The sequence below is a fragment of the Neoarius graeffei genome, chromosome 20, assembly GCF_027579695.1.
Source record: "Neoarius graeffei isolate fNeoGra1 chromosome 20, fNeoGra1.pri, whole genome shotgun sequence".
Classification (NCBI taxonomy): Eukaryota; Metazoa; Chordata; class Actinopteri; order Siluriformes; family Ariidae; genus Neoarius; species Neoarius graeffei.
This window is the reverse complement of record NC_083588.1, coordinates 24,564,228-24,589,199: the sequence shown is the minus strand read 5'-3', so window position 1 is coordinate 24,589,199 and position 24,972 is coordinate 24,564,228. Positions and strand designations below refer to the sequence as shown.

The 24,972-nt window shown below is 42.1% G+C and overlaps 1 protein-coding gene across 1 annotated transcript in view; it reads right to left on the bottom strand.

Annotated features, from left to right (window-relative positions):
- Positions 1–9,940: 9,940 nt before the first annotated feature.
- Positions 9,941–24,972, bottom strand: part of tfap4 (transcription factor AP-4 (activating enhancer binding protein 4)) — an 86,064-nt gene continuing 71,032 nt past the window's right edge. The window contains exons 3-7 of the mRNA XM_060901423.1: positions 19,684–19,782; positions 17,940–18,110; positions 15,910–16,059; positions 13,510–13,677; positions 9,941–12,571 (exon numbers count right to left, since the gene is read on the bottom strand). Of these exons, the coding sequence (XP_060757406.1) occupies positions 12,422–12,571; positions 13,510–13,677; positions 15,910–16,059; positions 17,940–18,110; positions 19,684–19,782 (738 nt within the window). The 3' untranslated portion in view covers positions 9,941–12,421. The remainder of the gene's footprint in view (positions 12,572–13,509; positions 13,678–15,909; positions 16,060–17,939; positions 18,111–19,683; positions 19,783–24,972) is intronic.

Genomic DNA, 24,972 nt, shown 5'->3' with positions numbered 1-24,972 from the left:
GAAAGGCCCTTGCCGGCCACGGGGCTCGAACCCAGACCTTGCTGTGAGGCGACAGCGCTAACCACTACACCACCGTGCCGCCCTCAAGATAAAGGTATTAAATAAAAATTTCACACTGTATGGGGTATCTTTTGACCCTAAAAAAGCATAGAAAAATTGGCTATGTTTAACTCTGAATGCAAAATATTTTACGAGGAAAGAAAAGTCAGTAACAGAATTACGTCAGAAAAAAATTGCACTTTCATTTCTTAAAATTCAAAGCAAGATTTCTCTGAAGCAACATTGCTATAATTGGGGTGATGGTTTTTAAATATGGTTTTCAGTACATTTTACCTTGGATTCCATACTTTAGCAATATCATTGAGTTGACAAGTTAAGCCAATCTTAATAACTTCATAATTTTGGCCTCTCTGCTGTAGTAGAAAGGGTAATCATTTTACCTGTCATTTCAGTGTCATTTTAGTTATCTGGCCCAGTGCAGTGCAGAGACTTACACTTGCATCTTTGGATCAGATGTGACCAAAATAAATTTACCTGTTGGAAAAGCAGACTAAGTCTATGTGCAGTTTACAAAGTCTCACTTCTGATGTCACTAACCAAAATACAGTGACCAATGGGGGTTTTTCCATCAGATATTCCATGTTGCTACAGCACACACACATTTCTGTTCTGCATACATATTCTTATAAAAATCACAAAATCATATTAATATGTTATTCATTCCAGTTGAAAGCATTTTTTCCCTGCTGAAAACAATCATGAAGAGTAAATTATGACAGGTTGGAATTCAAGCAGACATGTACATTTAACTGCTTTTTCAAAACAAATTCCACTCTGACTGCTTCCTTAAAGTTTGATCAGTTCCACCCACTCCTAGATATTTAATTTGCACCTGCCACTGATATTTTCTAATGACATTAGTTGGTTTTATTTAAAGATTAACAAAACCCCAAAATAAACTCCTTTATACTGACATAATATCCATACAAGACATGTTTGAGTGTTCACTTGTTCATATTTGTACCTGTCCACTGTATACAGATTCATTCATTCATTATCTCTAGCCGCTTTATCCTTCTACAGGGTCGCAGGCAAGCTGGAGCCTATCCCAGCTGACTACGGGCGAAAGGCGGGGTACACCCTGGACAAGTCGCCAGGTCATCACAGGGCTGACACATAGACACAGACAACCATTCACACTCACACCTACGGTCAATTTAGAGTCCCCAGTTAACCTAACCTGCATGTCTTTGGACTGTGGGGGAAACCGGAGCACCCGGAGGAAACCCACGCGGACACGGAGAGAACATGCAAACTCCGCACAGAAAGGCCCTCGCCGGCCCCGGGGCTCGAACCCAGGACCTTCTTGCTGTGAGGCAACAGCGCTAACCACTACACCACCGTGCCGCCTGTATACAGATTTTATTTTAAAAGAAAAACAATGTCCCTGGGTGCTAACATTTTACTCTCTCCAAGGTTCAAATATCGCACTCTGAGTACAAATTACACAAGATAATCCAAGATTGTGACATCACTTACACGCTACATGACTTACCAAGGCTAGTAGATCTAGTGGACACATCAGTTCTAAATTGTTGTAAACAACCCTAAAGATGCTCGAATGTCAAGTGTTTGGGTGTAAAAATAAGCCCGGTCACAGAAGCAGTGAACACACACACACACACACACACACACACACAAGTAAATAGAGAGCAGAGTCATACCTAGTCTTTGGGAGCCTTTTTATGCTTTAAAAAATTGAGTTTTCCTTGTATTTTTGAGTGATGTGCTTTTGTTTGTTTTTATTCACTGAGAAAAGTGATCTTTTTAGACCACAAGAAGTGCATTGCTATGACAATCTACATTGTTTACTAGTATCTGTGTCCGTATTGTGTATGCATTATCTAGCCAAGTGAGATTCAGACTTCATAAAAATGAAGTCTGTTGATTAGCAGATTTTATTGTCAGTAAAAATCACGATTATAGAAAATTTCTGATTAGGTTTTTAGAATTAGAAGCCTTTATTTGTCACATATACATTACAGCACAGTGAAGTTCTTTCTCTATATTCAACCCATCAAGACAGAGAGAGAGAGAATTTGAATTTTAAATCATACTTTATTCAGTTTTACATAACTAGAGTAGGACAATCAATTATTCCTTTCCATCAAAGATATGGCTAAAATGCAATTCATTTTCAATTACAGTGCAGATCGCTTTTTTGACACACCACACATCCTTAAATGTTTCAAGATTTTGCATTAGCTCATAAAACCTGAAATCAACCAAAACTCTGGCTTTAACCAGGGCAGGAAACAGAACAACGACATTAGTCCCTGGTTGGTGCTCAACCTTATTCCTCCTAGTAATGTAAATAGCCATCTTGGCTTGACCCAGGATGAAATTCAAAATTTTACATACATTTTGTCTTTTCTTAACATATTTAAAACCAAATACAAATGTCTCAGTGGAGAATTCTTCACTAAATACACCAAATACATCTTTCAGCATGCAAAACAAGGGTTCTAGTCTTAAACAAAAAGTAAAAGCATGAAAAACAGTTTCCCTTTGGTAACAGAAAGGACATTCCTGACTTACATTTCTGTTTATCACTGAAACAAAAGCATTGACAGCGACTGCTCCATGAAGAATTCTCCACTGTAAATCACCCACTCTTTTAGCCAATGGTGGTTTATAAAGTGCTCTCCATTCTGGCCTCACCCCACTATTCAGTTTGAGAGCAGCGCTCCACGGTGTGTCAGCTCTGTTCTCCAAGCTTTTTTTATTAAAAGCTTTGACACAAGCATGATACAGCTGTTTCCCCGTAGCCATATTTAGCAGCATAGTGTTTGGGTTCCTAGATAGAAGTGGACCTGTACACCCGTCCAAATTGGGCCAGACCACCAGCCCAGGAAAAAGGTCCTGCTCGTTAGGATGACACACCCCTGCACAATAGTCCACAAGCAGTTCAATCTCATCTGTGGTGCAGGCAGTACGCCATTTTTCCAGGAGCTGCGATGCCGCCCGAAGCGACCTCAGCCCCAAGGAATCAGCAAGCCCTCTTCTATTCCCAAAGTATGGCCCCGTCAAGTCCACTACATCTTTCAAAGTGACCGTCTTGGCACCACACAGCATCTTCTGTAGCGACGGAAAATTGGCCGAGGAAACGTCCAGACGAGCACCTCCAACCACAGGCTCTTGCAAGAGCCAATGTAAAGAGGTTGCAGGGCCAAGCCTTCTGACATTAAACAAGGCCCAGACTTTCAAACAACTGCGATAAAACAGTGGCAACTTTGAAAACAACATTTCATCTGTTTTCATCAAAAAAAAAGATTTGTCTAACCCCAAACTCCCACCCATTTTCAATATTGCACAGCTCAAACCCCTCCATACAACATCTGTAGGCCCCGTCAAGAGCCTTTTTACAAACTGCAGTCTAAAAGCTGCAGTCCTACTTTGTAAGTGTATGAGGCCCTGCCCCCCCCATCTTTTGGCAAAAACAACACAGACTGACCCAATGCAGCTCATCCCAAAAGAAATTTCCAATAATAGACTGAGTCTTTTGTAGCAGGTCAGGTGGAGGGTCTACACAGGCTAGTCTATGCCATAAGGATGGAACTACTAGATTGTTAATGAGTACACGCCCCCTATAAGACATTTTTGATAAAAGCCACTTCCACTTTTCAAGCCTTTCCTTAACACTTTCAACACTTTGACCCAGCAATAGAGCCTCGCTTTTTGACCAATTTACCTTGGCTGATGAGAGTAACCCAAACTCCTTAAGGATGTCCACCACCATCTCTATATCCCTTCTCCCACTAATCAGTAAAACTATATCATCAGCATAGGCTGACACACGAAGAGGTACCACACACCCTGGCACAGACACACCCCTTAAAGTTATTCTTAATCTCTGCAAAAGAGGCTCTATTGCTAAAGAGTATAACATACCAGACAGGGGGCAGCCTTGCCTCACACCTCTGCCAACCTTAAAGGGAGCACTTAAACCACCATTGATTTTGAGAATACTCTCCACATCACTGTACAGAACCCTGACCTTCTGAACGAAGCCTTCAGTAAATCCAAAGGCATATAAGGTGTCCCACAGATAATTATGCTCCACCCTATCAAAAGCTTTCTCTTGGTCTAATGAGACCAACCCTACATCAAGCCCCAACATTTTTGCCATGCCTATAACATCACGGACTAAAGAGACATTATCAAAAATGGATCTACTGGGAATACAGTATGTTTGGTCCAGATGGATGACCTGGTCTATCACCCTACATAGTCTGTTGGTCAGTGCTTTGGATAATAATTTATAGTCACTACACAGAAGCGACACGGGTCTCCAGCACTTTATATCAGTGAGATCACCTTTTTTAGGTAGAAGCGTGAGGACTGCCCTACGACAGCTCACTGGCAGGAGTCCTCCAGCAAGACTGTCGTTGAGCACTGCAAGCAAATCCTCCCCCACCTCAAACCAAAAAGACTTATAAAAGTCTATAGGGATTCCATCCAGGCCAGGGGCCTTGCCAACCTCCATACCCTGAAGGGCCCTCTCCAATTCCTCCAATGTCAGAGCTGAATCAAGTTCGGCCAAGGACTCTACTGAAACCTGAGGCAATCCCTCCATGAACACACTGTCAGCCTGTACACCACTTAGTTCGCTCCTATATAGATCTTCATAAAACCGTGCAGCTCTACTTCAAATATCATGCACACTGGTCAAAATGGTTCCAGACTCAGATTTCAAAGAATGAATACATTTTCTCTGGCCATTTTTCTTCTCCAAGCTAAAGAAAAATTTTGAAGGTACATCCATCTGATCTACTGTACACACTGAAAACGTGAACGGACCAACGCCCCTTGTGCATTAAGACCTAACAGCTCAGCTAAGGCACCCTTCTTGGTTGCCAGATTGTCAATGTCATCATGATCCCCAGTAGAGTAAGCCAAATTTTGAATTTCTACTAATTCTGCTTCTAGAATTTCAATTGTCTGAGTTCTGTCACTTGTGATGTTTCGAGTATACTGTTTACACAATTGTTGGATTTGCACTTTGCCAAAGTCCCACCACTGTTGTAAAGAAATAAAAGATGCCTTGCATTCATGAAACTCATCCCAAAAGGCTTTGAAAACGTCCCTAAAGTCCTTATCCTGGGTTAAAGTAGTGTTAAAATGCCAATAAGCACTCTTTTGGCTTCACTGAGTTCAAGAAAACACTGCACACAACCAAACTATGATCTGAAAAAGTTACAGGAGTAATATCACAGTTCTTAAACATATTAAGATGATGTTTAAAACAGTAAAACCTGTCAAGCCTTGCTACGGAGATCATATTACCACGGACATGAGTCCAAGTATACTGTCTTTGCCCCTTGTGAAAATTTCTCCATACATCACTTCGGTCATGTGTCTGCATACACTGGCTAAGTCTTCTGCATGAAAGCATATGCGGCTCAACATGATTTCTGTCGATGTCTTGTTCTGTGCAATTAAAATCCCCCCCAATAAACAGATATTCATCACCATTGCATCCAGAAATAACAGTAGACAATGTTTCTAAAAAAGCCACTCTTTCTGCTGCAGTGGTTGGGGCATACACACAAACAAAAACATAATTTTCAAAACAAGATCTAACCTTTAGTAATCTTCCCTCTATAACTTCCACCATTTCAAAAGAAATGGGAGTAAAACTCTTTGCAAACAGACATGCGACTCCACCACTAACGTTGGAATTGTGGATCAAAAGAGAAAGACCCTCCCACTCCAGTGCCCAATCAGCTGCGTTCCCTGCATCACTGTGCGTCTCTTGCAAAAGAAGGACGTCTAAACGCTTAATGCGTGACAAAAGTTGAAGCTGTGCCCTTTTCAAGGGATCCCTCGCCCCATTGATATTTAGGGAAGCTATACGAAAGTCACCCATGATCAAAAACAAAAGAAAAATAAACTGTATAATTACAAACATTTTGCTGCTTGTTTGGGTGCTACCTTCTTTGATTTACTGTTTTTACCCAGAAGGGTGTTTAGCTTTGTAAGGAACTTAGTTAAACGGTAAACTTCAGGATTAGAAAAAAGCCCGTCCAAAATTAACTGTTTTGTTCTAGCCATGAACTGTTCAAGATCAGGGAAAAAATCGTCAATATGAACATTTCTGACATTCTTTGTTTCACTCAGAAAATTTTTAATATCTTCTACGGTGTAATCTTGAGTAGTGTAGCCACTCTTGCGCAAACTACAATCCACACTACAGTCAGACTCTAAATAGCTTTCTATCATAGGTTTACTTTGGCCTCGTGCAGGCTTCTTTTTTGATTTAGCAAACTCATCACTTTGTAAACGCTTACGAGTTTGGGGGGGCACTTTAAAAATATGTGGTTCATTCTCTGCTTCCATTTGAGAACTTTCATCCTCTGCATCAATCTCATCCGTTAGATAATCATTTACTGGTCCACTAGTTTGGGGAATATCTACGCTTTCGGGCTCAGCTTGGGATGCACCTTCCCCTGCTGGCTCATCGGGGTACTATGCAGGGGCTTACCTCGACTGCGGAGCTTTCTCCCTCTCCCTCTGTCGGAGTACTATTAGCTTCTGCACCCTCCCCATTATTGGGAACGTTATCACTGGGGGTTTGCTCACTATTAGATTCCCCCTCAGTGGGAGTACCAGCCATTCTGTCTGGGCAAGCCCGCACTAAATGGCCAGTCTGGCCACAACCAAAACACTTCATCAAACAGGAGGACACATAAACCGAATAATGAAACCCCTCTACCGGCACATTCAGAGTAAAATCTAAGTCTTTGTTATCTTTTATGATCATATACACAAAATGTCTGAATGACACAACATGTTTAAGGAGTGGATTGCTGCTGGAAATCGCTATCTTTCTTATGGGTGATACCAGTTTACCATGATGGGATAGAGCTTCAATAATGATTTCATCCTTAATAAAGGATGGAATATTGGAAATAATTACTTTTTTAGAGGGAGCTGATAAAGGGAGCACTGAGGTGAAAGCACCATCAATTACTACTCCCCTTTCAACCATTTCATTTGCCAGTTCCACTGTTTCAAGAAACAAAATGACTGCCTGGTTCATACAAGCTGCAGAGAGAATTTTGTTGTGACCGACGATCTCACCAACAGCCAAAACACACTCTTCAACGCTGGCATTTGCTGCTATTTTAATGGCATGCTGCCGCGTTAAAGATCCAAACATTCCTGTGCCTGAGGCCGCCATGCTCCCAGATCGGGGCAGACGCCTCGGCAAAGAAATAAAAAACAAAAAAACGAACTACTCCAAATAACCCACCCAAACTAACCCTTAAAAAAAAAAAAAACAAGCCATACAAAAAACGGAAAGAAAACAGCAAAAGACAAGAAAAGGTAGAAAAAGTAGTGAAAGCAATGGCACAGCGGCCACACTCAGCACCACTCACACACTCGGACTCCGCCCACTTGCTCCGCATGCGCACGAGACAGACAGAGAAAGAGAGTGAGAGAGAACAGTGGCATCTGGGGATTTTTTTTTTTTTAATTAGAAGCCTTTATTTGATGGCTCTGTGTTACAAATGTAAACGGTATACTAGTGTACCGGTTACATCACAGGCAGATATCTGTTTTCAGCACATATGGTTGCGGCCAGGTAAGCCTATTTTTAGCAATATAATAACTTTTGAAATTGATAAATTGTTATAAAGTTTTATTTTTAATTTAAACATGCAGGGGGAACATCCACGATCCATAATCGGCAAACAGCATTTATTTTTGGGTTTTGTATGACTTTAAGCATTTACTGAAGTAGAATGAATGAACAAGAGAAAAGAATTATGCAGCGTCACAGGGGCACTAGTTTATCCAATACACTCTGATGTTGGAAGCCATGGCCTAATGGTTAGAGAAGCAGCTTTGGGCCAAAAGGTCACCGGTTTGAGTCCCTGGGCCAGCAGGAATGGATGAAGTGCCCCCAACTGCTCCCTAGGCTGCTCTGGGTATGTTGTATGTCGCTCTGTATAAGTGTGTCTGCTAAATGCCATAATGTAATGTGAATCAAGGTGGTATTTATTTGTCCTGCAGTCTTCTTATGTGACTACTCACTCCCACCCACATGAGAGTAAAAACTGCCTACCATGTTTCTTTTTGTGTTGGGTTCTGCAGGATCCCTGTTCCAATGTACACCTCTAAAATATACTGTACCTGGTCCATCACTCACTCACCTCACTCACTAACTTTGTAGCTGTCAGTTGATCTACTTGCATGTCTTTGAGAAGTGGTAGAAATCTGGAATACCTTGAGACACAGGGAGAACATGTGAATTACAAACAGTAGCCAGAGCTCAGGAGTGAAACCTAGAATTGCAAAGCACCAACATTAACAAAGTGTGACATTCCATAAGCTAATTAAGCTCTCTTTGTGGTAACACTTTTGTGTTCAACAATATTATAATATCTCAGATCCATTTCTAATCACTCTATAAGATTGGTTTAATTCATAGCTCTATATTTTACAATCCCAAATCAGAAAAAGTTGGGAAAGCATAAATGCAAATTTAAAAAGAAAGGAGTACTTTCTAAATTGACTTTGACTTGTATTTCATTGCAGACAGTATGACCCTAAGATATTTTATATTTTGTCTGGTTCTAAATACTGTATACAACAATTTCTGCATTTCAGGCCTGCTACACATTCCAAAAAAAAAGCTTGGGACAGGGGCAATTAATAGGGCTAGTAATGAGCTAAAACAATTAAATAATTAGATAATTTTGAATCAAGTGATGTCAGCAGGTGATTTCAATCATGATTTGGTCCAAAATCAGTATCTAGGAAAGGACTAGTCTTTGAGGAGACAGGCCAAGGATTTCCAGTTTGTCAACAAATATGTGAGCAAATTATTGAAATCTTTAAAAACAATGCTCCGCAAAGACAGGAAGGGATTTGGATATTTCACCCTCTAGGGGTGCATAATATCATTAAACAATTTAAGGAACCTGGAGGAATCTTGGTGCATAAAAGGCAAGGGCACAAGCCTAAGCTGAACACTTGTGATCTTCAATCCCTCAGATGGTACTCCATCAAGAACTGTCATTCATCTATACCAGACATAAACACATGGCCTTGGGATTACTTTGGCAAACCTTTACTGGGCACTACAAAGCAGAGTTACAGCCACAAATACCAGTTAGAATTTTACAGTGTAAAAAGGAAGCCTTATGTTAACTGTGTCGAGAATCAAATGTTGACTTATCTGTCAGATGCTTGTCATAGTAAAGCCAGGGTCTATGATGGTATGGGGTTGTGCCCTTGCCAAAGGCAACGTTGTGATTTTGGAGCAACAAATGCTGCCTTCAAAACATCTTTTTCAGGGATATTTCAAGAAGACAATGCAAAACCAGATTCTGCACACGTTAGAAAGTCAGGGATGTAGAAGAAGAGGGTGCCTGAATGTGTGGCAAATTTTGAAAATGACAAATGACCCCAGACTGTTGCACACACTATGGTTTGTTTGCAGGAAGATTGGAACAAAACAACACCTGAAACACTTTATCATTTGGCGTCTTCAGTCCCGAAACATCTTTTTAGTGTTGTGGGGAATGGCAACACTTAAAATGGTAAATTCTTTAAATCCCAACTTTTCTAAAATGTTCTGCAAAAATCAGAATTGAAATGTTTATTTTGAAAAAAGATTTCATGAGGTAACATTAAGTAATGTGCCATTGTATTGTTTTGAGTGCAGTATAGGTCAAATATAATTTACAAATCATTGTTTTCAGTTTAAATCTCAATTTCAACATACCATCCCAACTTTTTCTGATTTGGGGTTGTAAAATGACACCTTGAATTTCAAGCTCAAGCTCTATTAATTGTGGTGTGCAGTAATGTGAATAATTACTCAATTTGTTCCAAGCACATAAATATGAAATAACCACACAGTGCAATGTTAACTTGTAAAAAAACGAAGTACAAACTTTATTCTGTCTTTACAAAGGCACATGCCTCTTTCCCAAGTTTTTTTTTCTTTAAAAAAAAGAACAAAATATAACAGCTTTTCAACAACCAAATGGGACAGAGTGTCCAACAAAAATGGGAGGAGTTGACATGAAGAAAGAGGGAGGGAGGGAGGGATGAGAGAGGGGACGAGTCTAGAGACTTCAGAGACATACCAAGAGTCAAGAAGAGTTCAACAGCTGCATGGTTTGGACTCACAGCACCAGGAGCTTCAATTGAGGAGGCATCTTTTAAAAAGTTAAGTGCTTTAGATCCATAATTTTATACACTATTGGTTAAACCCTCACATACACATTCCCCTGACAGTCTTTTTTTTAACAGTATTTTTACAGACATCTGAAAGTATAAAGTAGAATAAAAAAAGCAGACACCCTGTGACTTTGATAGAGAAATTTCTGAGTTTTGAGGAACCTCTGAGGTTTTATACATAGAAATACAGCAAGAAAACAAAACCTGACTAAAAAACAAACAAACAAACAAAAAACCCACAGCTCTTCATAACCCAAATCTGACATCACTCTCATATAAAACTCCACTCCATCTGTTATCTGATGGGCCCATTCTTTTAGAAGCCCTACTTCTCAGCTGTCAACACTGAAGCCTGACTGGGAAGAACAGAGAAAGCCAGCATGCTGACAGCATTTAACAAGTCCTGAAAGAAAAGCAATATGCCAAGTAGCAAGTGGTTCCCTGTAACATTGGGCCAGGCATAATTTGTTTAAGTCACGTTTATACACAGATTTGTCATATCTGTTCATAATTAGAGCTATTAAAATCGCACTTGCAGAGCCAGGAGAAAACTGAACACAGACCTGGTGCTAGGACATTCTGGAATGCTTGAAATCACCACCCATGTTCATGCCATTGTGCCATGAGAGGGGACAAATGGGATGGGGTAAGACTGATCATTTGAATAGTTCTATGCTGCAAGTCAACTTCAGGCTATTTCTCCAAAACAGAGGTTAAGGCAAACCACTGCTAGGTAGGCTATCATGGAGTCTGCACTCCTTTTTTCCTTCTTCTCCAAAGATTGGGACGTATCAGAGAGCACATGTAACCATACAACTCCAATTAGAGGAGGTAAAGCTCTATAGGACATTGCTGTACACAGAAAAGGACTGAAAAATAAAATGTAAAAAAAAAAACAATTCCAGCAAACAGAGTAAACCACTGAATGCATTGAACAAGTGTATATGATGTATAATAATTTTTTAATTAAAAAAAAAGGCCTAGCAAAATTCAGTGCAGCTAATACCAACAGCCTTGGTCACAAAATCAACTAAAGCAACGCTGAAGACAGATGTGCTTCTTTAAATTATCCAAAGAGGCTACATTAGCTAATAGCTGTTGAGGGAGCTGCAGGGTGCTCATGGGCTTTGAGAAATCTGCTAGTGCCACTCTTTCTTGATGAAAGACTGACCCTTAGGCTGCCAGCTAATATCAGCACTGCATGTATGTTCCTAGTAGAACCACACACAAGGCAAATTCATCTCTCTGCAGAACACCTACTGCTTAGCTTATTCAATTTTGACAGACAAAATAGATAAAACATCAGGAGCAACAAAAGAGCTGAGAGTTTGATGTAGTGGTAGGGGCATGTTGCCTACATAAGTATTGTACTGGGAACCCAGCCCAGCTGAGTGTGAATAACACCAAGTGCACATTCTGCCCCCTCCCCCCAAAAGACCTTTTACAAAGTGCCCAAAGCAGTGATGAATTTTGCATTTTATACGGTGGAGCACTGCTGGGTCCAGAGGCACCTTAAATGGATTCCCATGACAGCTGTACTCATGTCATTTACTCTAAAACTTCAAAGCCAATGGAACAGTACATTTGGCTTCTGATGTCAGGTAAACTCACAGTTGTGCTATAAAGCATCCCTAGGTCAGAAGGGAGAATTGAGGGATGTTTGGAGAAATCAAAAGATTCAGTAGACGGTTGAAGGTACAAGAGGGACGGGATGGTAGGTCAGAGGTTCTCGAGTAAGAGAATTTTTACAGGAAAAAAAGGAAGGGAAGAGTGACACACAAAGCCCAAGAAACTGTCGAGTCCAGAGAAAAGCGGTAGACAGTGGGAGAACACAGAAGAAAAGCCACATGAGACAGTTGTTTGAGGCTGATTCATTTCAACATCATATATGAATGGAAAAGAAAATGCTTTTTTTGCAACTGAAGGCCTGTTTTGGAAGTATGGATGGATGAACATCATGGGCCAGAGGGATAAAATAGTCTAGTGCACAAGTCCAAGTGTGTATGTGGGGTGAGATGGTAAGTTTGCTATTTAGTTTAGAACCTTTGACTAAATTTCCTACCCTATGGGTTTGTATTCCTATATGAGAATGACATAATGAGAGGGAGTGAGAAAGAGTCTGTAGGAGGCCCCTCCATATGGCCACCTTATTTGCCTGGTGTAGTTAACAGTCCTCAGAACCTTCATTGTCAGAGGCAGTGTCCGAGTCTGCGGTGTCATTCAAGATGCGGCCCGGGGTGACAATAACTGCCCGACGCTGCTCTTCCTCAGGCACACCCATCTTCTCCTGTGTGCCTTCGATGTGCTGGATAGCCTGAGGACCACAAAATAATAAAATTGAGCAGGTATGGTCATCAGACATTGAGCTCTGCACAGATCATACCTATAATTCAGCACTGCCCAACCCCTTATACAGAACAGCTCATGACACTTGGGTCCTCAGATTTTGGCCCATTAATGCTCCCCAACCTCTAGTCCAGTGTTGGGGCTGGTTTGGCTAGTGCCTTTTCTGTTACCATAATAATAATTCCAGCAGCTCAATTAATTTATTTACACACCTTTAAAATATGTGAACACTGCATTTTTCAATAAGATTACTGTTAAGAAATATGACTGAGGCAACAGTTATGATCACTACTGTGCATCAGTGATCAAAAGAAGAAACAACCTTTTTTCTGCAACAAATTAGACAGGCTACACTTTTAATGCTAAAGTTAATACTATGGTTCCTTTGGGAACCTACACATTCATAATAACAGTTAAAAGCAACAAATATTTCTGTTGTGCTGCATGTAAACATTTTCTGTGACAATACTTTTACATTAGGAAGCTCCCACATGGCTTTAAAGATTATAGAAAAACTTAGCAAAGTTCAGAAACAAACTTTCAGCTGGAAATTGTACCAATGATACTGTTCATGCTCGTCAAACTTGCTTTTAGCAAACCTCAACCTTGGGGTCGCTACAACACAGGGTCCCCTGAGACACAGATACGGGTCACAAGACATTTTTAAATCAAGTGTTAGTTATAAAGTAGTTCTGTCACTGTATATATAAACACGATTTATGGAATATGTTGCAAAGCTAGAAAAATAAAGTGCTTCTCAAATTAGACAAACAAGAGTAAAAAAAATTGCTATAGAAATAAAAGCAAATCACACTGCCACAGTGCATATATCTGGTCTAATTTTAGTTTGCTGTAATCTCTCTCACCATCACAATGTCAGTTTGCCTTGTGTTAAAGGCCCTTTACCTGCACTATGGTGTCCAAGTTCTGTCGTGATGTCGATGCTGTGTTAATTACAGAGGCAGGGCCCATAGTTACCACTGTGACATGATGGGGAGGAGGTGGCAACGTAGGGGCAGGAACAATAACAGTGGTGTGATGGGTGGGGGCAGATGGTGTGGCTGGAGAATATACCTGTGGGGTGAAGAAACAAAACACAGATGGAAAGATTAGTGCGGAGCAAAAAAAAAAAAAAAACAGTATGTCACAGATTACAGAAAATTTGTAAAATGTCCTCTTTGCATTGTAATGTTATTTAAATATTAGCAAAGAAAAAGGACCCATGCAAGTAAAGAGTCAAGTCAAATTTATTTATAAAGCATGTTTAAAACAGGTGTTGAGCCAAAGTGCTGTACAAAAGGCATATCATGAGCACAATACCAACAATAGTGCAAAAACAGAGTATTAAAAATTATATTACTACCACACCTCACACAATTGCACACAATAAAAGACAAAAAAAGAAAAAGTGAGTCTTAAGATCAGAGTTTCCCCTGATGCAGGATTCCTGCGTATTTGATGCAGATTGGAATGGAAATAAACAATAAATAAATAAATAAATAAATAAAGACTGTGTCTACTTGGTGCGTAAAAAAAAAACCATTCATTTTTATATATTAGTCACATAGTGCATGAAACAATGCTGCCAACACCTACAGGGTGCAAAGTATTGCAATATTTATCACCGTTATTGTATTGTCTTCCTGGTTATTGACTCTCGTTCTGTGTTTTGGTTTCTGATCTTGTCCTGCCTAGTTTAGTCTGTTTGTGCCTCGCTCGACCCTTTTGCCTGTTTATTGTTATTGATTCAGCCTGCCATTTTGGACTATATGCCTGTTTGTTTCTTTTATACTAAAAGACACGCTTCCTACACATACATCTATCTCCTCTCCAATCAATCAGCGCTTACTGACAGTGGTTAACAAAGTTTATCAAAAAGCAGGTATAGTTATGATAATCATTATGCTTTAATGATTTATAATTTTTCAATAAAACTCACTTTAACTGTAACAAAAAACAAAAACTATCCAATGCCCCATTATGCTGCATGTGTTGTTATAACCCATTACCTGATCTGCAGTTTTAAGAGTTAGACTCACCCAAATTCAAAGCTTCTGGAGGAAATAAAGTTAAATCTTCTTTAAACAAGTTAATTGTGAAGTATAAATTAATCTAAAGAAATGAAAATGAAAGAAAACAAGTTGGACATGATAAGGGTGACAATCACATTGTGAATGAAAACAAAACGGCAAGTGAGTTTGGCACTATCATAAAATTCCTGCAAATTATTTTATGATAATGTGTTAATGTGAACCATATGAAAGAAAAAAAATACAATAAAAAGTCCAAATGAAATGAAAACAACAGATGTTTATTTTATTGAGGTATTTGATCACCATTTCTTCAATTTCAGTGAAATCATAGTCTAATAATCTATAAATAGATATTACGGCGTGGTTATTTTTATACACGCACCTGCTGAATTCGGCTTCCCCGGAATTTCATAAACAATAACACAGCTGGATCACTGAGGGGATCGAGCTAGTTTTGTTGGAACTTTACTGATGTAACAATATCTGTGCCATTTTTGCATAAAAAATGATAACAGTATTTGAATTTTGCTAGAATACTAAGCTGAAAGAATAAAGTTTTTACAATGGTGTTTTTCAGAAGATAGAAACTGAAATAAAAGAAACAAACAACTCTAGATTTTTCCATTCTTTGTTCAGTATAATGAAATAATAATGAGGAATAAACTTCTGGAATCATGACTCTCAAAAAAAATGTTGACTCAAAATAAAAACTTGGGAGTCATGCTGACTCTCAAATAAAAATATCTTGGGGGAACCCTGTAAGATGTGTTTTAAAAATCTCAGTAGAGGAAGAAAACCTGATGTGAAGCGGAAGATCATTCCAAAACCTAGGGGCAACAACTGAAAAAGCTCCGTCGCCCCAGTCGAGATCTTGGGATGATGGTAGGCTAAAGATACGATAGACTAAACCCTAAAATCCACTTTGTTGAGACTAAAGAGCAAAACTTAACGGTGAGTGTGCAATACATCTCTAGGAATGGGCCAAACTATATTTTATTTTGGATCAGGTTGAGTAAAATAGAACAATATGCACCAATTTTCTGTTCTTATTTAGTTGCCATTTATATACTGTTCATCTATTCACTGTGACTTCTTTGGCTGCTGTAACACGGAAATATCATGCATGCAACTATCCAGTTCACTGCATACCAGCAGTAAACCTTCCAGTCCATGATAATCCAAAACTATTCTACCGCCCTCTGGTGGATAAAGGATAAAATGTCATAGTTCAAACCTTTATGCAGTATTAAATATTAGTAGCAAACATCCCGACCTGTGTACTGCGGGCAGGAGTGCTTTCTCGCTCCAGTTGTTCTTGCTGTTGCAGGCGAAGCAAGGTCTGTGTCTGCACATGCTGCTCCTGCACTTGCTGGGCGATCACCTTCAGTTTCTCAGGGTATAGGTGGGCATCCAGAGAGCGAATCTGTTATACAAAAATACATACTTGAAACACAATCTTGACATTTTGAAAAGTGGCTAGCTAAAAGAAGCAATGACAGACTATTTTTTAAAGTAGTTGTCATAGTGTTGTGTAATGTATCAAATTGAAAACTTGTTTAATTTTGTAAATATGTCTAAAGAACCAAAGTTATGAACATTTGAAAATCCAGTGTTTTATAAAATTTCTATTTCTGTCCGTTGCCACGGTCACAAACCAGCTATCATTTTCCATTGGTTTAATTCTCCATTTCATGAGAAAAAACCTCAATCAGAAATTAATAGACCAAAAAACCAAAAATAAAGAGATTTAGAATTTTGAGTATCAGGGTAAGAATTACAGATAAAAGTAAGTCTTTTCTATAAAAGTTAAAATATATAACAGGAAACGATGACAGCCAAGAGTAGATGAGTAGTAAATATTAGGTGCGATCAGCGGCATGGTGAGACACAGATGGTTAGGTCTCCACTGGCGTAATGATCCATAAGTTTTAAATTGTGGACACCAAGCATGAATGACAGTGGTGCTCAAATGCACTGCATACTGTTATTAATTGTCTTCAAAACAGTAGTACTGATATTTATACCCCTTCTCATTTTTTCTCCATGAAAAAAAATATTAGGAAAATCACTGATTTTTAGGAAGGATACAAAATTTTCCTCAGTGATCTGATTTTGCAGGCACAAGACAGCAAGCTGTTCAGCTGATTTTATTGGAAAAACAAGTCAACATGAGATACACGACCAGTAGGTGGGAATCATGAGTTTCAAGCTGATTGAACCAACAGTGAGCGAGCTGAAAGCAACAAATAAAACACAAGGACCGGTGATGAATATCATTAAAAAAAAATCAAAGATGGCAGCGCCCGTGAATATGGTGTATTGCATTACACAACGTTAAAAAAAAAAAATGCTGAAAGCAAAAGCTAATGAACGCCGCACAAAATTAACAATATATTCTGTAAATATGTTATTTATTCTTGAATCAACACTAGTATTATGTAGATTAAACACTTTCAAATGTCTTTAAAGGCCAAACGAAAACATACAGTTTTCCCATACAAACATATGGGAGGTTCATCAGCGCAGCAGCGTGCTGTCATTGTTAATAAAACATCTTTATTTTATGTAGTAGAGCTTTGGCTGTTTACCAAACATTTCTCTCATTTTAAGTACCATTTTTTTGGTGGCTTTAAGAGTACAATTCTAATTCCCAACACTAGTCACTACACTGTGGTGTAGTAGTTATCACTGTCACCTCACAGCAAGAAGGTTCTGGGTTCGAGCCCAGTGGCCAACGGGGGCCTTTCTGTGAGGAGTTTGCATGTTCTCCACATGTCTGCGTGGGTTTCCTCTGGGTGCTTCAGTTTCCCCCGCAGTCCAAAAACATGCAGGTTAGGTTTGGTGGCTCTAAATTGACCGTAGGTATGAATGGTTGTGTCTCTATGTGCCAGCCCTGTGATGACCTGGCAACTTGTCCAGGGTGTACCCCGCCTCTCGTCCATAGTCAGCTAGGATAGGCTCCAGCTTACGGATAATGGATGGATGGATGATCACAATTCCAGAGAACACCTCTTATCTTCAATGAAATAAATTATGCAATGGGAAACAGCCATTGCTGCTCAGCCAGCTTACAACTATTTCTCGACTCATTAGTAACCAACCATTTTTGCTTGGAAGAAAAGCACTACATTTTTCTTTAGACTTGTGTCCTGCCAAAAAATAGGCATTAAATTTTAATTATTATAAACTGATCATTCTGTCAGTGTCTCATTTTTGTGTAGAAATTTGGAACCAAGTGTTTTGTTTTACTGATATTTACTGAGACAGCCTGAAAGTGTCACTGTATGCCAAGATGACCCTCACCTGTTCCTCCAGCATCATGCGCACTGAGCGTTCTTTCTCTAGCTGTTGCCGGAGTTCAATCATTTCTCGCCGTAGGTCCTCCACCTTCTCCTCCTCCAGAATATCTGGAGAGCCTATTCCTTCATCCTTCTCCTCTGCACGTCTTCTCTTTGGGGATGAGCCACTGAACTCCTTTGCATGTGGAATACAGTGGGGTGAAAAACAGTTAAAGGCACTCAACACTACTCAAACTTTTAGCTACTAATGTTCCAGAGACAGAACCAATTAGGTTAGCTACACTCACTGAACATTTTATCAGGAACACCTGTATACCTACTCATTTCATACAATTGTCTAAATAAGTCAAACCATGTGGCAGCAGCGCAGTGCATAAAATCATGCAGATACGGGCCAGCAGCTTTGAGTGATGTTCACATCAAACATTAGAATGGCAGAAAAATGTGACCTCACTGTGTCACGATTGTCACAGTTTTTAGAGTTTACTCAGAATGGTGGAATAAAGAAAAAGTAGCCAGTGAACAGAAACACCTTGCTGATAACGGGTTAACGGAGAATGGCCAAACTAGTTTGAGCTGACTCTGATAACTACTCTATACGACTGTGGTGAGCACGGAAGCATCTCAGACAACACATCAAACCTTGAGGTGGATGGGCTACAACAGCAGACTAGCATGTTGGGTTCCATTTCTGTCAGCCAAGAACAGAAAGCTGAGGCTGCAGCGGGAACAGGCTCACCAAAACTGGAGAGCTGAAGACTAGAAAAACGTAGCCTGGTCTGATAATTTTTGCTGAGGTATGCAGACAGTAGGGTCAGAATTTGGTGCCAACAGCTTGAGCCCATGGATCCAACCTGCCTCGTCTCAACAGTCCAGGCTGGTGGAGGTGGCGTAATGGTGTGGGGAATGTTTTCCTGGCACACTTTGGGCCCATTCATTGCTTGAATGTCACAACCTATTTGAGTATTGTTGCTGACCATATGCATCCCTTCCTGGTTAAATGTACCCATCTAATGACTACTTCCAGCATGATAATGCATCATAAAGCAAAAGTCGTCTCAAGCTGGTTTCATGAGCATGACTGTGAGATCACTGTTCTTCAGTGGCCTTCCCAATCACTGGACCTGAATCCAATAGAGCATCTTTGGGATGTGGTGGAATGGGAAATTCACAGCAAGAAAGTGCACCTGAAAAATCTGCAGGAATTGTGATGTAATCATGTCAACATGGACCAGAACCTCAAAAGAATTTTCCCAGCATCTTGTATAATCCATGCCATGAAGAACTGAGGCTGTTTTGAGAGCAAAGGGAGGCCCCACCCAGTATTAATATAGTGTTCCTTATAAAGTACGAGTGTACTGTATATCATCTATATTAACCATGTCCTGCAAAATTTGATCCTAAAATGTGATTTTAAGCACATTATTACTACATGCTCCATAATGACCATCGTCTCACAAATATGTCCACAATCACATTGTCATGTTTCTTAGTGTCAAACAGTAGTTCCACTGGCATAAAGCCAAAAATAATTTGGCTACAGTATGTTATGAATGGAAATACTCTATGTTTATTATTGAGTGACCATTATTTGTGCAAAAACATACATCTATGTATAATGCACTACCCCAAACTGCACTGTAAAACACCCACCATGTTCATTAGAAACAGAGTCCACAGGGACTTCTCTTACTAATGATTCCTGATATGTGAAGGTTAGAAGTTCAAAACAGCTTGCCAAGGCTCACCTGGATGAAGCGTTTAAGCTGTGTATTTTGCTGCAGTAACCGTGTCTTTTCCTGCTCCAAAGAGAAGATGTATTCGGCAGTCTGCTGTAAGATGGCAGCCTAGGAGGTAGGGGAAAAAGAAACATCAAATAACACCTCCTCTAACACTGGTATAACTGCCAGGATTATCTGAGCTGACAAATGCTAAGATGTACACTAAAAGCAACAAAATAAAAATAGCTTCTATTAAAAAAAAAGTATAGTGTCGCAAGTCCCTTATGTGGGTGGAATACTGAAGCACGGTAGGCGGGAGACGACGTTCACACACAACTTTATTTTTTAGATTTTACTGCTTTTCAGCTTCGCTAAGCTTACAGACACACAGACATGTTCTGGTCAGGAGAGGTCCTCTCTTGTCTCTCTCTCCCTCCTTTTCTACCTTCAATCCTCACTGCAAAACACACAGACACAACGTTAATTGACAACAGGTATACTGACTGTCACTCACCTTCCCTGACCACGCCCTCCATTCACAAACCAACGCTTGGCTACACCCTTGTTGCCACATACCCCCACCACCCAACTCAGGCCAGGGAGCCGTCCAGCCTGCAGAGGACCCCCCTGACGGGATAGGAAGTCCGCCACCACCATCTGCGCCCCCAGCCTGTGGACCACCTCGAATTTAAACGGCTCGAGGGTGAGATACCAACAGGTGATTCACGCATTGGCATCCCTCATGTGGTGGAGCCACTGGAGGGGCGCATGGGCTGAACAGAGGGTGAAATGGCACCCTAGGAGGTAGTATCGAAGGGTGAGGACCGCCCACTTGATGGCCAGACACTCCTTGATGGTGCTGTACTTATTTTCACACATCAAAAGCTTGCGACTGATGTACAGCACCAGACATTCCTCACCCTTCACTTTCTGAGACAGAACTGCCCCCAGCCCTCTGTCCGATGCATCTGTCTGTAAAATAAAAGGGAGAGAGAAGTCAGGGGAGTGTAAGAGTGGCCCCCCACACAGTGCAGCTTTTACCTTAGTGAAGGCCTGTTGGCACTGCTCTGTCCACTGGACCGGACCTGGTGTTCCCTTTTAGTGAGATCAGTCAGCAGGCTGGTAACATCTGAATAATTAGGTATGAACCTGCGATAGTAGCCACCAAGTCCCAGGAACTGTCTCACCCCCTTTTTGATCTTGAGCCTCGGGCAGGCCGCAATCACTGCCATCTTGTCAATTTGGGGACGCACCTGTCCATGGCCCAAGTGGAAACCCAGACACAATACTTCCACCTGCCCAATCGCACATTTTTTGGGTTAGCTGTGAGACCCGCATGCTTCAGTGACTCTAGGACAGCCCTAAGGTGTTCTAGGTGCCGTGGCCAATCATTGCTATATATGATGATGTCATCAAGGTAGGCCGCCACATAGGTGGCGTGGGGGCGGAGGATCTTGTCCATGAGCCACTGGAATGTGGCGGGAGCCCCAAATAACCCAAAAGGAAGCATGACAAATTGGTGTAATCCAAACAGTATGGAAAAGACTGTTTTCTCTTGGGATAGAGGAGTCAAGTATCCCTTTGTCAAATCTTGTGTTGAATAAAAGCAAGCAGCGCCTAATTGATCGAGCAACTCATCAATGTGAGGCACTGGGTACGCATCAAATTTAGACACCGCGTTGACTTTTCTGTAGTCCACACAGAACCAGACCGACCCATCGGTCATGGGAACCAGGACCACTGGGCTGCTCCAGTCACTGTGGGACTCCTCAATTATGCCCATTTCAAGCATGGCCTTGAGTTCATCCTGAACCACGTTTTTCTTGTGTTCGGGTAAACGGTAGGGGTGGCTACACTCAACCACCCCGGGGGCATTTCAATAGGGTGCTCTATGAGGTGGGTGCAACCGGGAAGGGGTGAGAACACATCGAAAAATTCCTTTTGCAACCTCTGCAAGTTGAACCGGTGAGAAGTGGTTTCCACAGGGGACCGGAGTGGTTTGAGGAGTTACCATTTTTACCTCCGGCCCCAACACTACCAATGCCAATGCCACAGGGACCCCCTCGTTCTAATGTTTTAGCAGATTGAGGTGGTATATTTGTAGTGCCCTTCCCCTATCTGGTCGCCTCACCTCATAGTCGACGTCCCTGATTCGCTGTGCGACCTCAAAGGGCCCCTGCCACTTGGTGACTAATTTGGAGCTTAAAGTGGGCTATAATACGAGCACTTTATCCAGTGAACTCTCTAAGGCGGGCACCCCTGTTGTACAGCCGGGCTTGACATTCTTGTGCTTGCCATAAATTCTCCTGGGTTAAGTGTGTGAAGGTGTGGAGCTTTGCACGCAGGTCGAGAACGCACCGAATTTCGTTTTTACTCGTTGAGGGTCCCTCATCCTAATTTTCCTGGAGCATGTCCAAAATGCTTTTGCCAATATAATAATTTGATTGGTGAAAACCCCATGGAGGCTTGCGGGACCTCTCGTACTGCAAATGACAGGGCCTCGAACCATTTATCCCAATTACATGCATCCTTGCTTACAAACTTTCTCATCTCATCTCATTATCTCTAGCCGCTTTATCCTTCTACAGGGTCGCAGGCAAGCTGGAGCCTATCCCAGCTGACTACGGGCGAAAGGCGGGGTAGACCCTGGACAAGTCGCCAGGTCATCACAGGGCTGACACATAGACACAGACAACCATTCACACTCACATTCACACCTACAGTCAATTTAGAGTCACCAGTTAACCTAACCTGCATGTCTTTGGACTGTGGGGGAAACCGGAGCACCCGGAGGAAACCCACGCGGACACGGGGAGAACATGCAAACTCCACACAGAAAGGCCCTCGCCGGCCCTGGGGCTCGAACCCAGGACCTTCTTGCTGTGAGGCGACAGCGCTAACCACTACACCACCGTGCCGCCCTACAAACTTTCTAATTAAATTTTTACGTGTTTGAATGACTCGTTCCACTAAGCCATCTGTTTGTGGGTAGTAAATGCTGGTGCAGATGGATTTAACTCCTAACAACCCATACAGCTCGCGAAGTGTTTGTGACCATAAACGGAGTGCCTTGGTCAGTCAGGATTTCTTTGGGAATACCAACTTGGGAGATAACATAGAAGAGCGCCTCCACAATACTGTGTGCTGAAATAGTGCGGAGAGGCACTGCTTCCCGATATTGTGTTGCATAGTCCACCAGAACTAAAAGTGATATACCCGTGCTGACCGATCTAATGGCCCGGCGAGATCCATGCCAATTCTTTCGAAGGGGGTCTCGATTAGTAGGAGAGGGCGCAAAGGCGCTTTTGGGGTGGCCACAGGATTTACTAGTTGGCATTCACGGCATGCCGCACACCACCGATGGACATCCCCGCAAATCCCTGGCCAACAGAGCCGGGCCATTATTCGGGCTAGTGTTTAATCTTGTCCTAAATGTCCGGCCATTGGATTAAAATGAGTCACATGGAATACGAGTTCCCTACGGCTCTTTGGTATTAACAATTGGGTTAACTGTTCGCCGGTTTGAGTGTCCTGTGCCACTCGATACAGCCTATCTTTAATAATTGCAAAGTACGGGAAGGAGAGTGCCATACTTGGCTGGACAGATTGACCATTGTTTACTCTTACTTGGTCAAACGCATGATGCAGTCTCGTCTCGCAACTGCTCTAATGGGAAATCCTCAAGGGAGTACCCAAGAGAGGGAGGAGGGGCGAGCTGCTCCTCACTCCTCGTATCACCCTGATGCGGTGCTGACGTAGGCGGCTCTGTGACAGCTTCCCCAGTCAATGCCACAACAGGATCCCTCCATGACACATTATCGCAGGACCCACCCCCTACTCTATGCTCCATTAAGCCTCTAAACCCCAGCCAATCAGTCCCCAGAATCAGCGAGTGCATGAGACGTGGGTTAAATGCCACCTTTACACTATGCTTTTCTCCCAAAAATAGAATGTGGACAGACACTAATGGATAATCATGAACATCCCTGTGCGCACACAGAACCTTCACCACTTGTGCTCTCCCCAGTGCCTCACTTTACGCCAGGCTTTGGTGGATCGAGATCTGATTACAGCCGGAATCCACCAACGTATGATATGTATTCCCTTGGACACTTACTGGTATACAATACACTCTGGCCTGATTGAGGGCAGTCTCTGGTGCATCGGGGATCCGGACCACAGCTCCTCCCACCTCCATCATGGACCACAGACCCTGGAGATGCCCAGGCTCCCCACAGCGCCAGCATACTGGCCCAGGCTTCATCTCTGCACCGGCGTTATGGGCGTCACTCACCTGGGGGGCGGGGTGCTGGGGGGGCACAGATACAGAAGGGAAAGACAGGAGGACACCATGGCTGTGGCGGGGGAATGGGGCAGGGGCAGGAATTGGGGGGGCAGCATGTCCGCCTGCTACTGGAACCGCCGCCAAATGGTTCTCCGCCAACTCCATGGCTTGATCCAGCAATGCTGTGTGGTGACACTAGACCCACTCCGCTGTTCCTTCCAGAAGTTGCACTATGAATTGCTCCAGTGTCACCAAGTCAATGATCCCTCTGGTGTCGCAGTCATCTGCCCTCAGCCACCACCAGCAAACATCCCAGAGCCAGTGGCTGAATGAATGCAAATGGCCAGCCGACCTCCTCTAATGTCAGCGTCTGGAAGTGCTGGCGATGTTGTTCTGGGGAGCAGCTGACACGCTGCAGGATGGCTTGCTTCAGGTCTGCGTAGATGAGTCGACGGAGAGCTGCTGTGCTGTGCGGTGAGCTGCGCCTCTCCAGTCAGTCCTGGTAGTAGGCACGCCGCACGTTGCTCAACCGGCCAACCCTATACTTCGGCCACTTGCTCGAAGAGCCCTATAAAGGCTTCCGGATCGTCTTGCGGCGTTAATTGACAACAGGTGCACTGACTTTCCCACTCACCTTCCCTGACCCTGCCCTCCACTCACAAACTGGAACTAGAAAAAGCACTCGGAGAGCGCAGACCTCCGCCAAGAATCCTTTAAAAAAATCCAGGATCCAGAAGGTGATCCAGATCACTGCCAAAATTTAATGGATTGTTACTTGTGCCCAGTCACACCTCTGGAAAACATTTCAGATCAATCCATTCATTACTTTTTCCGTGATGTTGCTAACAGACAAACCAACCAACAAACAAACAAACGCTACCGAAAACATAACCTCCTTGGCGGAGGTAACTAGAACTGTTGTTGATACAAGACAGTCAGTCATAAAGTGTATTTTTATTCTTTCTAACCTCTGAACATGCAGTGTTGAAAACATGGAGACCAGGACTCAGAATCAGTCAGTACATGTATAA